Below are 12,646 nucleotides of genomic sequence, written 5' to 3'. Positions count from 1 at the left end.
TCCATAAAAACTGAAACATATTTTACACATAAATTTTTATTATTAATTTATATAATTTATATAATTATATAATATATAAAGTCATTCTTTATTATTAATTTATATAATTTATAATTATATAATATATGAATTTGTGATTTTACATCCTAATATTTTAGATATTATATGTATTAATATTTATCTTACATAATTTATATTCCTTGTTGCTCACGTTAATGTTTATGTTCTACTTTAACGTTACTTTTAAATATAATTCGCTGTAATTAACAAATGTAAGCTCTTGTAAGAATTTATATAACTATTTTATTTATACTTTAGTTTTTACAATTTAAAAAATATTAAAATATTACTAATTTTAAACTTCGAAACAAGGAATATTTTAAATAATTTATTTATCCAAAGTTAACAAATCATTTTGACTAAATTTTTTAAAATAAATTATAATAATAACATAAATAAAATTAATTTTAACTGTTAAACACAGAGATTCAATATTTAAGTTCTATCACAAGTATGCGTTTTAACACAATAATATTTTTTAAAATTATAATATTTTGTCAGGATGAAAACTAATCCAGTTTAATTAACTCATAATCCTTAATCCGCCGTCCATATAAGTCAAGATAAAAATGAATCCACACGCACAGACAGAGAGAGAAATGGAGGAGAAGACGGAGAAGGTGAAGCGTGAGGCGCTGAAGATAATCGAAGAGTTTGAGGTTCTTCCAAAGCTGGTGGTTTTCGATCTCGATTACACTCTCTGGCCTTTCTACTGGTTCATTCCTACTTCCTACCCTCTTTTTCTTAACCTAATCTTGTTTTCACTCTCTAATCTTTGAAATGAATCTTGTTTTCACTCTCTAATCTTTGAAATGAATCTTGTTCACAATTCAGTGAGTGTCGATCGAAGCGTGAAATGCCCTCTCTGTATCCTCACGCCAAAGGCATATTGTTAGCGCTCAAAGAGAAAGCCATTGACGTTGCAATCGCTTCTCGCTCACCAACCGCTGACACAGCAATAGCCTTCCTCAACAAATTGAACCTCTCCTCACTCTTCGTTGCGCAGGTGAATTCTTGAACTCATCTTGCTTTTTTCAATTCGAATTCAACACACCATGCATAGGCTTTTTACTTTAATTTTGTTTCTCTTGTAAATTGTGGTTTCTTCAGGAAATATATTCCAGTTGGACACATAAAACGGATCATTTTCAGAGAATTCATTCCAGGACTGCTGTCCCCTTCAGCTCCATGCTCTTTTTCGATGATGAGAATAGGAACATCCATTCGGTAATAATAATATATACTCTCACACCTTTTCTTCTAAATTCGTTGAATCATCATCATCATAATCATGTAATATTGCCATAGGTCTCTAAAATGGGAGTAACTAGCATTTTGGTTGATGATGGGGTAAATCTTGAGTCTCTAATGTCTGGTCTTGCCCAATTCTCTCAAAACTGGAATGCTTCGCAGAAGAACAAGCCAGATACTTCCAACCCCGCTGCATGATTTTTGACATCCAATTGAGTTTTCTCTCTCTGGATTTTACTCAGAACCACACTATATTTTTTGTGCCAGTCGTTGCCCTTGAAATAAAAGGAAGCAAAGACACAGACTCGTATATGCCCATGGGAAACCTGGTATTTCAAACAGCTTGTACTTTAATATTGGACTGGAATTCTGTGCATTTCAATCAGAAACTAATTCATGAATTGGTGGTTGTTGTATTGTAGTCACTTAGCGAAATTTTAGTTAGATGAAATTCCAGTTTGCAGAATTCAGCTTCTCTACCTCTCTGCCTTTCTTTCTTCTCTTCTCTTCTCTGTATGGATTAAAAAATTAGAGACTCTGTACACTAAATAGTACACTAGTTTAGTTTGGTACTAATAAATTTATGTTGTGCTAAAAATAGTCAGTGCAACTTCTGCATAAATTAACAAAGAATACAATAAATTAAATAGTCTTAGACCATATGGCAAAAGAATTGGAAAGAATGTTGCCAACACTGTTAAATAGGTCTGACTACTAATTTGATCCAAACCTAAACAATAGAATACAGACAGATATTGCTAAGAACTAAAACAAAAGAATGCAGACCGATATTGCGTTTTTATCTTCCGCTCCCTTTTTATATGCATTTGCTAATGCCAGACAAAATATGTTTGAAGTGGCTTGCTAGTGAAACGGGCAAAGGGCCAATACCTGCATGTTCCACGGAATTTCTCAGATGACTTATCAAAGGAAAAAGTACAGTATAACACCCAGTTAAACCCACAAGTATTTAAGTAAAAAAAAAAAACTTTTGGCGTTTTAGGTGGAAAATTATTGATTGAGAAAAGGAGTAAATTAACTTTGAAATTTGAAGAAAAAAACTTGAACCAAAAGTAAGAAAAACTGAAAATACAACTAAACATTAAAATATCAATCATTACGTATTAGTAGCTATGGTCTTGCGAAACAAAATAGCACTAACTTTTTACATGATTCAAAATGGGGAACTTTTTGGTGCCTCAAGCAAATTCAGTTAATCCAGCTCAAAATGTTACAGTTTAGCGGGAAAAAATATGATACGAAGTTCAGCAAAAAAAATTAATTTATAAGCTTCCTGTCTGCAGCCTATTCATTGCCACCATTTTCAACTTATATTACTTATTTTTTATGTTATAAACAACTAAACATGCCAATGCGAAGAGGAAAAGATTTCTGAAATTGTATACCTTTATGGCCTTTTCGTCAGCAAGATCACAGGATCCTCTTGTGGTCTAGGTTATTAACCTCTCTCAATGGCGATCGTCCATCAAAAATTTCTTCAGTTTTTCTGAGTGTGGGAGTAATATGAAGACCATTTGTACCATCTCTAGCAGACTGGTGTGACTTATCACAATCTACTAGACGCATTGTTGTTTCATTTTCATCTTCAGAAGTATTCAACACAATCCCCAGCATCTCCACTAATTGCATATCCCCGCAAGACAACTCACCAATTTTGCCAAGTATGTCTTCAAAATGTGCCAACATATCTTCCCTATTTGTCGATAATTTCATGATGTCTTGGAGCAAATTTCCGTTCTCAAACTTGAGCTCCGTTATTACGCATTCCATGGTCTGCTGTTTATCCATCAATTTTTTATTTTCAAACTTCCTGGCTTCCATTGATGCTCGAAGCTGCTCTGCTTCCTGCTTTAAATGGAAGAATGCTTCTTCTAATTTTACTATTCGGGTGTTCTTTTCTTCAATTTCTAACATCACCATATATTCTCCATTTTTCAAGGCATCCCTAAGCAGACTGACCTCAACCCAATTTTCCACTTGATTCGAGAGAGAAAAAGATAGCACATCTAAAAAATCTTGCTCTGCTTCTTGCTTTAAATGGAAGAATGCTTCTTCTAATTTCACTATTCGGGTGTTCTTTTCTTCAATTTCTAACATTGCCAGATATTCTGCATTTTTCAAGGCATCCCTAAGCAGACTGACCTCAACCCAATTTTCCACTTGATTCGAGAAAGAAAAAGATAGCACATCTAACAAATCTTGCTCTGATGTCGTAGCTAGCTCCTGAAAGTGCTCTATAGTTCGTTCTTTCTCTTCTTTAATCTTCAAAAGAATCTCTTTCTCCTGCTTGAGGGTTTGCTCTGCTTCCAGCTGTGCGTGAATTGCAACTTTAAATTCGTTTTCCGTGGATTCTTGTTTCAAGTAGGCGATGGCTATTTCTTTCTGTAGATCCTTTATGCAACATTCCTTGTCCCCTACAATTTGGATAAGACCCTCTTTCTCCTGCTTGCATCTTTCCACTTCCTTCATTTTATCGGTACTGCACCTTTCCAATAAACCAATCTGCAGTAGAAGGTCTTCAATTTTTCCCTCCAGATCCTTGACATAACAGAGAAGGTTTTCATTGGCCTGCTTAAGGGCTCGCTCATTCTCCATTTTTGATTCCAGGGAAGTTTTCATCTCTTTACTAGTTCCCTGAATTTCTTCATAGGAAACTTTAAGGGTTTGAGCTGCAGACTTCCAATCCTGTACTTCACAATCTAATCGAGATATTTCGTCACTTTTACAGGTTATTTCAATTTCCAGCCTTTCTAGAGCCTCAAAAGCAACACTTCTTTCATATTGTAGTGTGTATTCCATCTGCATTAGTTGCTCTAACATGAGCTCACCCTCAGATGATTCCTCAAGCTTTTTCTTGTATTGTTCAAGCTCTTCCACCAGCAGAGAATGTTGCACTGCCATACTTTTCAGAGAATTGTCTTTCACTTTCAATTGCTCTGTAGAAATTAGAATCCTATTTTCACTCTCTTTGACACCAAATGATGCTTTCTCAGAGTCTGCACTGAATGATTTCGAGTAAGTCTCAACAAGTTCTGATTTAAAGATCAAGAGTCCCATACGATTCTCTTCAACGGTACAATAACAATTTTCCAATTCCATCTGAAGCTTCCATATTTCCTGTTCTTTATTGGTCAGTACGGACTTATATGTAACAATATCTGCTTCCATCTTTTTCAATTGATCACCCCATTGAGATTCTTTAGACTTCAGAATTGAGGCACAGCTTTTATGCACATCTTCCAACCGTCTAAGCTTGTTACGGAGCTTTGATGTCAGAGAATTTGCACCACCATTATTGATCTGAGCTTCCCTGAATTCTTTAAGTAAATCTCCCAATTCCTTATTATCCTGTTCAAGTTGAACAATTTTATGATCCAGTTCTCTCACCACCATCTCTTTCTCCCCTAGTGAGTTTCTCAGCTGTGCTATCTCATCATTCCTCAGAATGATTAATTGTTGTATCTCTGACTTCTTCTCCTCACACTGACTATAAACATTCTCAAAACTAGTCTTAAACTCAGATATTTCAGCCTCCAGGAGTTTCCTCTTGCTCTCTTCATGAGCCAACGCATGGTTACACATCTCCAAACGGGACTGCAACCTCTCCACACTTCTTGTCTGAGAATCCAACCTAACCTGCAAGGACGACATTTCCTCGAGCAATGCAGATCTCTCCTTGTCCCACTCCTCCTTGCACAATCGGAACTCAACTTGAAGCTTGTCGTGAGCTTCTTCAAGATGTTTAAACTGTTCATTCCTCCATTTAATCTTATCTTGCATTCTGATATTCTCTTCCTCCAACTGCAGTATCACACCGTCTCTCCCTTTCAGCAGTGTACCATGCTGCACTTTTTCCTCCGCCTCTGAACACTTCTTCTCTGCCGCCAACAAGAATGCCCTAAGACTCAAAATTTCTTTACTGCTGGCACAAGCATTCTGCTCCAGAGATTCATTTCTTACTCTTAATTCATCTAAAGCCAACACCAGCTCTCTATTACTCTCCTCCAATTCGACCAACCTATCAGCAGAACTTGCTTGGATCCTTGTATTCTCCGAAATCAAACGCGTAACCTGTGTTTCCTTTTCGCTCAAACCAGACTTCAGATCTTCTAGAACTTTCTTCAGTTCATCGATCTCCTCAGACTTGAGATCAAGCTCGCGCGCCTGTTCCTCAACCCGCTTCCTGGATTCTTGAAATTTGAGAAATTCTTGTGCGCGATCTTGCTTCAAACCCTCAAAGAGTTGAGCTTTGAGTCGACATTCAGCCTTTAGCTTCTCCACCTCTGCTCTGGCATCATCCAACTCGGCGTACACATTTTCCATCCCTTTCTCTCCCTTCCAACACAGATTTTAACTCACTGCCAACATAATAAAGCACACACACGCATACACTGTTACTTGGATTTCAACATGCATTAAGCCATACAATATACAAATCAAAATCAAAACAAATGTTGAACAATGGCAACCTTAGCGAATCTGATTGAAAATTCGAATTTTAGAAACGTAATAATATATGAAAAGCGAAGTACAGTTAAGAGTAGAATAGGTTAGGAGTTTTACCTGGCGCTGAGCGACCGTGAGTTCTTCACAAACCCTAAACCAAAGACCTTCGCTTCGCTTCACTCGTCAAACAGCGGTAAGAACGCGCTCTTTTTCGATTTTGAATTTTTCAAAAAAAAAGGCACTTATTATCTTTCTTGCTTTAATTTTCCCCAGGCTCCTTTGTTTTTTAATTTTTAATATTTATTTTTTAAAGTTGAAATATATCTTTGAACGATATATTTTCAAAGTTATAAGTATATTTACTTAGTTGTTAACTATTTGATGTGAATAAATAAGATAATAAATTATAATGATATTTTTTGGTGCTTATTTCTGTTTAAATTTTAATCGAAAATTTGTACAACGATTAAAAATTAATTTAAAAAATAGAATGGGTTGAAACTGTCGTTATGGTATTTTTAATATATTAATTATTGATAAAAATATTATAAAAAATTAAAATTTTAATATTAATAATATGTTAAATTCAATTGAAAGTTGTAATATAACAAACATAAAAATATTATTAATTTTGGAATATCATTAATTAAAAATTTATTAAACAGATTCTCTTAAAAAAATAGTTCCATAGTCAAATATCTATCCATACGAAGCATATGGATTGATATGTTAGTTCTATTAAGCAGAATAAATATAAAATATAAATTAATCTTTGGATTGAGATTTTGATTAACGTTAAATCATGAGTCACAGGGGTGACTGTATGAATTGAAATAATAATCAAAATATTATTTATAACTAATGATGATATTCAATGACATATGATTTAAAACAATATTTAATGACTTGCATTAGCATTTGAAAAGGAGTCCACGCAACATTAATAAATTTCAAAATAAATTAAGTACAAAATAATTAATAGTTAAATAAATTTAAGGAGAAATTGTAATTATTTTTAATAAAGTTATTTTAAATAATACTTACATTGTCTCTCGTAGAAAGAGTTTTAAATTATCTATTCTATAAAGAGAATTCTAAAATACATATTAAGATCACATAATTTTTTAATAGATAATACTCACATTCCCTATATTTGGATAAAGTAACACTCACTTTTCTCAGATTATTTAAATTTGTCATATAGATCAAATCTTAAAACAATAATATTAAAACTATATTTTAAAATATAAAAAATAAATAAATTACTTATTACATATCAAAAGATAAAATATACTTCTAGTTATATATTTTTGTTAAAGTTATGAATTTTCTTTACTGGTTATAGTTTCATACTTTTGTTAATATCGGCATCAAATTCTAATTCTTGCTATATGGTCAAGAGTTTGTCTGAACATTGGTTACGAGGGAACTTATCGAATTTAAAACATCTCTTTGAATATTACTTTTTACATGTTTACACAATTGGTAAATTTTTCACTTTAAAGAATGTTTATTCATTTGCTTGATAGAATGAAAAAGAAATATAGTAGTAGACAACAGCACTGCCTGTGGAAGTTTGTTCAGTGTGTAATGAGTCAATATCAGCACTACTTTCAAAAGCTTCAACCTATTCTGTTATAAGCAGTTGTTCAAGTTCTTCTCTACGCCGTTCCAACTCCTGTTAAGTGTTCATAGAAGCAAATAAATTTCGGTTGATCTTTTAGTAAAAATTCAGAATTAAACGGAGATGAGAAGGTACTGAGAGATAATATTATGAACTGTTAGGTATTAAGAGCGAAAACAGAAGTTCAAGCTATGAATCTCTGTGCCCAATCTCCACGAAAGATGACGGAGAAATGGGGCAAGAATACACAACAAGGATGGTAGTTTGCAATCTGAGAACAATGGTGTTGCCAACGAGAAGCAAACCTCTAATCGAAGATGACCGAAAGAACAATAGTATGGCACAGTCCTTTAGATAGAATCCTTTAATAAAATAGCAATAATCATATGGTCCCTAAAATCATTGATTTCATTCTCTGTTCTTTAGCTGATTAAGAGAAGTAGAAGTTAATTAATATCTTTATTTGAATCGAAAATTCATGGGCTATTATGAGGTGGATAAGAAAAGGTTGCAATAAAAGGTCATGGAAAAGGTTCCGGAATTTAAGTTTTCACATAGTGCAATTACTATGTTACTAAGTTATGCACGTAGATACAATACAATATATGCCATATTACCTCAAGATCCTTTGCTGCTTGCTCTCTGGATATCTCTTGCTTCTGGAGGGAACGTTTCAGAAAACCAAAGCAAAGGATTCCCTTAAAATGGTAACACAAGGTAACAGAAATTCTTATTTAGAACTCTTAGAATATTGACTGGGGAAGCTCGTGTATTACACACACACACAAATAATCTAATCAAATAGAAAATAATTAGTCTGTGGAACCCTGTCCAAAGGCATCAGAAACAATTTAGATAGTAAATCAGCTCAGAAAAAAAGGCATGCAAGTTAAAATATTTTAGAATGATTTTTTAAAGTGAAAATGAAAAGTATTAAAATAAGAGCAGTGGTAAATAGAACCTGGTTTAATACAGGTCATGATGCTTTTCATAAATATTAACCTCTGTCTAATTGGAAAGCACTCGCAGCGAAATAATTTGAAGAATCAACAAAAAAAAAAAATACAAATTGAAAATAACTTTGCACATATATAAAATAAACATTAACTCGTTTGAATCATGTACAAAGAAATCAAGTCATTTGACTAATTAGTTTGTTCTCTTAAAAAATCTTACCGACACAACGTAAATTACGCCACAAGCAAGAAGCATATAGCACGCTATGCTCTGAAGAACTATAAGCACTTTTCGCTCCCCACTATAGTCAGGGAAGGCCCTAGTCATGACTGCAACACTTCAGAACATAAAAAGTCACGGCTAATAAACCAAATATATGCATTATAAATTCATAACACAAACAACAAAAATCTTGCAATTCGACGCCCTACACTACATTTATTGGGACACTAATAACAGGCAGCAGTAGCTATCCAATGATGCAATACAAGTGTGCTGAACTCAAAAACGTCTACAAGCTAAACACTAAGTACTCTCTAATGTTAAAAACTCCTGTCTATGGTTTCGATTGATTTTTATGCCACACATCATTACATTTTTTTATGAAACAGAATTAATAACAATGTGTATAATGTAGGTACTAAGAAAATAAACAAGCAAAAAATAAGCATCAATGATAAAGAGAAAACGTACAAAATCTGCAGGATACCCCTGGCAACCCAATACTCGACAACCTGTAGAGATGCGTGAAATTAGATAGCAGCAACATCATTTATTAGGTCAGCATCCACGTTCCAATGGCAATAAATTAGAAAAGAAGAAAACTACTAACTAATTAATTAACCTTCCAGAACTTGATGATGAAGCTCCATTCCGTCTCAGCCAGAACCACGAAGCACGCTATGAAAACGGCGTAACACCGAAATATGCCGTCGAAAATCTGAAATACACAACACAAAACGCAATGAAGAGTGAAGACGAAGCGAATAATATTATATTTTAGAGAGAGAGAGAGAGAGAGAGAGAGAGACATCGGATTGGTTTCTGAATGAGCGAATTGCAGAGAGGACATTAACGGCGATGCAGAAGATGGAAGATAGAACGACGAGGAAGCTGAAGCATCTGCAGAGTGACAAGAAAGAATCTGGTGTGGTTCTGAGTCTCGTTCTCACCCTTCTCCTGCTCGAACTTGCAGTTAGCAGAGGAACGTTTTCTCTCTCAGCTTCACCTTCTCTACGCATTTTCACTCCTCAATTCTACTTCTCAACTCGTAACTAATATAACAAACTCTGTCTTAATATAATTTCTTCATTCTCATTTTTCTTCTTTCTCACTTTTTTTTTCAATTTCAATTCCAATTCCAGCTTTCTGTGTCACACTTTTCTTCTCCAGCGTGGGATTCTTCACCTGCCATTCAAGCCATGCAATCCCATTTAACAACTTACATGTGTCGGTATCCTCTTCTTATTCCTCTCGACACGTGTATGCAAACGCTTTTTATAATTTTATACCACCATTATATAACTAAATATATTATTTTATTTTATTTTTAATTTTATTTTTATATATAATGTACTGTGGCTGAAAGACCGAAAGATTGAGAGGTTCTCAGTATAATAAAAAGTTAAATTAAAATAGACAAATAATAAAATAAGAAAATACCGCACTAAAGACTAGTAAACAGAGTAAACTTAAAACATGTATGGTATATTTAATAATTATAAGATATGAAAATTCAATTAAGTTAAAAAGTAATCGAGGTTAGTAAAGTGATTTTTATTTGATAATTAAAATAATGGATTTTGACTTTATTATATAAGTTCTTTGGATATACATACCTACTCAGATTGGATTCGAATTTAAAAGTCGAGAGTTGAATTTAACCAAATAAGATAGATGAGAGTCTATATTCCACAAATGAGAACCAACTCAAATCCAAATTAGTGAACTTTGTTATCAAAAATTTAAAATAAGAGTCGAGATATCGAGATTATCCGATAAGAGAAGATAAATATTAATTGTTTATAAGAAACTGATATAATATTTTATTACTAGAGAAAGATTTAAAATAAATGGATGTTAACAAATTATTTAAGTTAAAATTAGGTTACTTAATATTAATATTGTTCTACCTTAAAATGATTGATAGTATAGAGTCTATCTAGATTTAGAGTTAAAGAAGAGTTCAATTAAAATTTATAATATATATCCAAATAAATTTTAATATTATATAATCAACAAGTATACATAATCTAAACTACACAGTACGTAGTATTTTTTAAGTTTGTTAACTGTTTACATCTTGTTAACACTGTAACGTAAATATGAGTGATGTAAATTTATGTTGAATTTAATTTTTAATATAAATCTTTTATTTTACGTCGGTTTAAAATACGGTCTGACCTAAAATTTTATTAAAAATTTAGATTTGAAAACTTTAAAATGTAAGAAAGTTTTTCAATTGGAATAAAAAAAAATTATATCTAAAGTAAATTGGTACAATTATGTAAATTAATTAGCTGTGATTCGTTAAAGATTCAATCAAGTTTTGTTTACTTCGTGTAACAGACAAACTCAAACTTTACTTTATGTTTCACTATATAAATGAGTAAAAAATTGAATATTATTTTTTTAAGTGGGTCTTGATTAAGATTATTTATGGATTTTTGTGGACGAAATGGATCCAATAAAGGTTCTTTAAAACAAAATAATTAATGTAATTACGGTATAGTGTTAATTCAAAGATCGATAACTATCTTATAAATCAAAATAAATATTTGCATTAAAAAATATTTATTATATTTACTCACCTCATAATAACTTTTAACTTTAATATGAGAGTACATATCCTATTGATCCCGTGACATTATTCACTTAAAAAAATAAAAGAAAATTTGAGAAAGTAAAAGTATTTATTCTATCTTCTCGTGACATTATTAATCAAGATCAAAGATAAATGAAAATTCGAGACCTTTTGAATTATTGTAATAATTTAATATAATTTTTCTATCCAATATAAAATTATTCAAAATTAATTGTAGACCAATAAATGAACTAAATATTTAAACAATATTTCAACATAATTTTGGAAAATGTAAACGAAACAGTCAATTAACGGTTTTCATTTCAAGAAGAATATTTCAACATAATTTTGAAAAATGTAAACAAAACAGTCAATTAATTAAATACGGTTGACGAATTTTAAGAAAAATATTTAAATATTTCAACATAATTTTAGAAATATAAACAAAACAGTCAATTAAATGTATATAATTGACGCATTTTGAGAAAAATATTCAAATATTTAAATATAATTTTGGTAAATATAAACAAAACAGTTAATTAACCGTATACGGTTGACACATTTTTATGAAGAATATTTAAATTTGATCGTAGTTCATTCAAAACTTTACTTCGTAATATTATATTATTGCTGTTTTGATTTTTTTAACTAGATAAATAAATAAAAGTGAATGAAATAGGATTATTCTAATACTTATTAAATGACTATATAATAATAGCTATTGACTAAATTTAAGACTATAACAATAAGATTTCATATAAATTTTCAAATTAAATCTTATAACTAAATTAAATTATTGACTTTGAAACCTGATTTTTTAATATTTAAAAGCATATCTTAAATATTTATGTTTGATCTAGTCAGTATTTAAGTTTTAAATTGTGAATATAGTAAAAAAAGTAATAATACAATTTCAAATAATAATAGTATTATTTTTATTACTCTTACTCACCTCATAATAAGCTATAACTTAAACAATCGCGACATTATTAGGAATGACGTAAAAAGATAAAGAAAAATTCGAATAACTAAAAATATCTATCACCTCACGATATTATTAACCAATATCAAAGATAAATTAAAATTCGAGACCTTCTTGATTATTGTAATAATTCAATATAATTTTTCTATAGAATATGAAATTTCTCAAAATTAATTTTACACCAATAAATAAACTAAATATAAAAATATTTCAACATAATTTTGGAAAATGTAAACAAAAGAGTCAAATAACGTATATGATTGACGCATTTTAAGAAGACTATTTAAATATTTCAACATAATTTTAGAAAATGTAAAAAAAAATCAATTAACTGAATATTGTTGACGCATTTAAGAAGAATATTTAAATATTTCAGCATAATTTTGAAAAATATAAACAAACAGTCAATTAACTATATCCGGTTAACATATTTTAAGAAGAATATTTAAATATTTCAACATAATTTTAGAAAATGTAAACAAACACAGTCAATTAATTAACC

The 12,646-nt window shown here is 31.1% G+C and overlaps 3 protein-coding genes across 3 annotated transcripts; 1 reads left to right on the top strand and 2 right to left on the bottom strand.

The window, feature by feature from the left end:
- The first annotated feature begins 522 nt into the window (after positions 1–522).
- On the top strand, positions 523–1,777 carry LOC137832750 (uncharacterized). The gene is made up of 4 exons (XM_068641077.2): positions 523–775; positions 895–1,066; positions 1,171–1,287; positions 1,369–1,777. The coding sequence occupies exons 1-4, from the start codon at positions 630–632 to the stop codon at positions 1,507–1,509; spliced, it is 576 nt and encodes a 191-aa protein (XP_068497178.1). The 5' UTR covers positions 523–629; the 3' UTR covers positions 1,510–1,777.
- Positions 1,778–1,900: 123 nt separating this feature from the next.
- LOC137832749 (uncharacterized protein At4g38062) lies at positions 1,901–6,031 on the bottom strand. Its single transcript, XM_068641075.2, has 3 exons — positions 5,896–6,031; positions 2,718–5,690; positions 1,901–2,202 (listed from the first exon to the last, which is right to left on the bottom strand). The coding sequence occupies exon 2, from the start codon at positions 5,653–5,655 to the stop codon at positions 2,743–2,745; it is 2,913 nt and encodes a 970-aa protein (XP_068497176.2). The 5' UTR covers positions 5,656–5,690; positions 5,896–6,031; the 3' UTR covers positions 1,901–2,202; positions 2,718–2,742.
- A 1,169-nt stretch (positions 6,032–7,200) lies between these two features.
- Positions 7,201–9,726, bottom strand: LOC137833193 (uncharacterized). Its single transcript, XM_068641554.2, has 6 exons — positions 9,391–9,726; positions 9,204–9,299; positions 9,053–9,093; positions 8,579–8,696; positions 8,020–8,100; positions 7,201–7,456 (listed from the first exon to the last, which is right to left on the bottom strand). The coding sequence occupies exons 1-6, from the start codon at positions 9,598–9,600 to the stop codon at positions 7,406–7,408; spliced, it is 597 nt and encodes a 198-aa protein (XP_068497655.1). The 5' UTR covers positions 9,601–9,726; the 3' UTR covers positions 7,201–7,405.
- Between the last annotated feature and the right edge of the window lie 2,920 nt (positions 9,727–12,646).

Source organism: Phaseolus vulgaris, chromosome 6 (assembly GCF_051622355.1).
Source record: "Phaseolus vulgaris cultivar YP4 chromosome 6, ASM5162235v1, whole genome shotgun sequence".
Classification (NCBI taxonomy): Eukaryota; Viridiplantae; Streptophyta; class Magnoliopsida; order Fabales; family Fabaceae; genus Phaseolus; species Phaseolus vulgaris.
This window is presented reverse-complemented; position numbering and strand designations above follow the sequence as displayed.

Coding starts and splice junctions, on each gene's coding strand:
- LOC137832750 (XM_068641077.2), top strand. CDS start 630: ATGAATCCACACGCACAGACAGAGAGAGAAATGGAGGAGAAGACGGAG. Junction 776..894: donor ACTCTCTGGCCTTTCTACTG/GTTCATTCCTAC, acceptor TTCACAATTCAG/TGAGTGTCGATCGAAGCGTG. Junction 1,067..1,170: donor CCTCACTCTTCGTTGCGCAG/GTGAATTCTTGA, acceptor TGGTTTCTTCAG/GAAATATATTCCAGTTGGAC.
- LOC137832749 (XM_068641075.2), bottom strand. CDS start 5,655: ATGGAAAATGTGTACGCCGAGTTGGATGATGCCAGAGCAGAGGTGGAG.
- LOC137833193 (XM_068641554.2), bottom strand. CDS start 9,600: ATGCGTAGAGAAGGTGAAGCTGAGAGAGAAAACGTTCCTCTGCTAACT. Junction 9,300..9,390: donor CATTCAGAAACCAATCCGAT/GTCTCTCTCTCT, acceptor TGTGTATTTCAG/ATTTTCGACGGCATATTTCG. Junction 9,094..9,203: donor TCATCATCAAGTTCTGGAAG/GTTAATTAATTA, acceptor GCATCTCTACAG/GTTGTCGAGTATTGGGTTGC.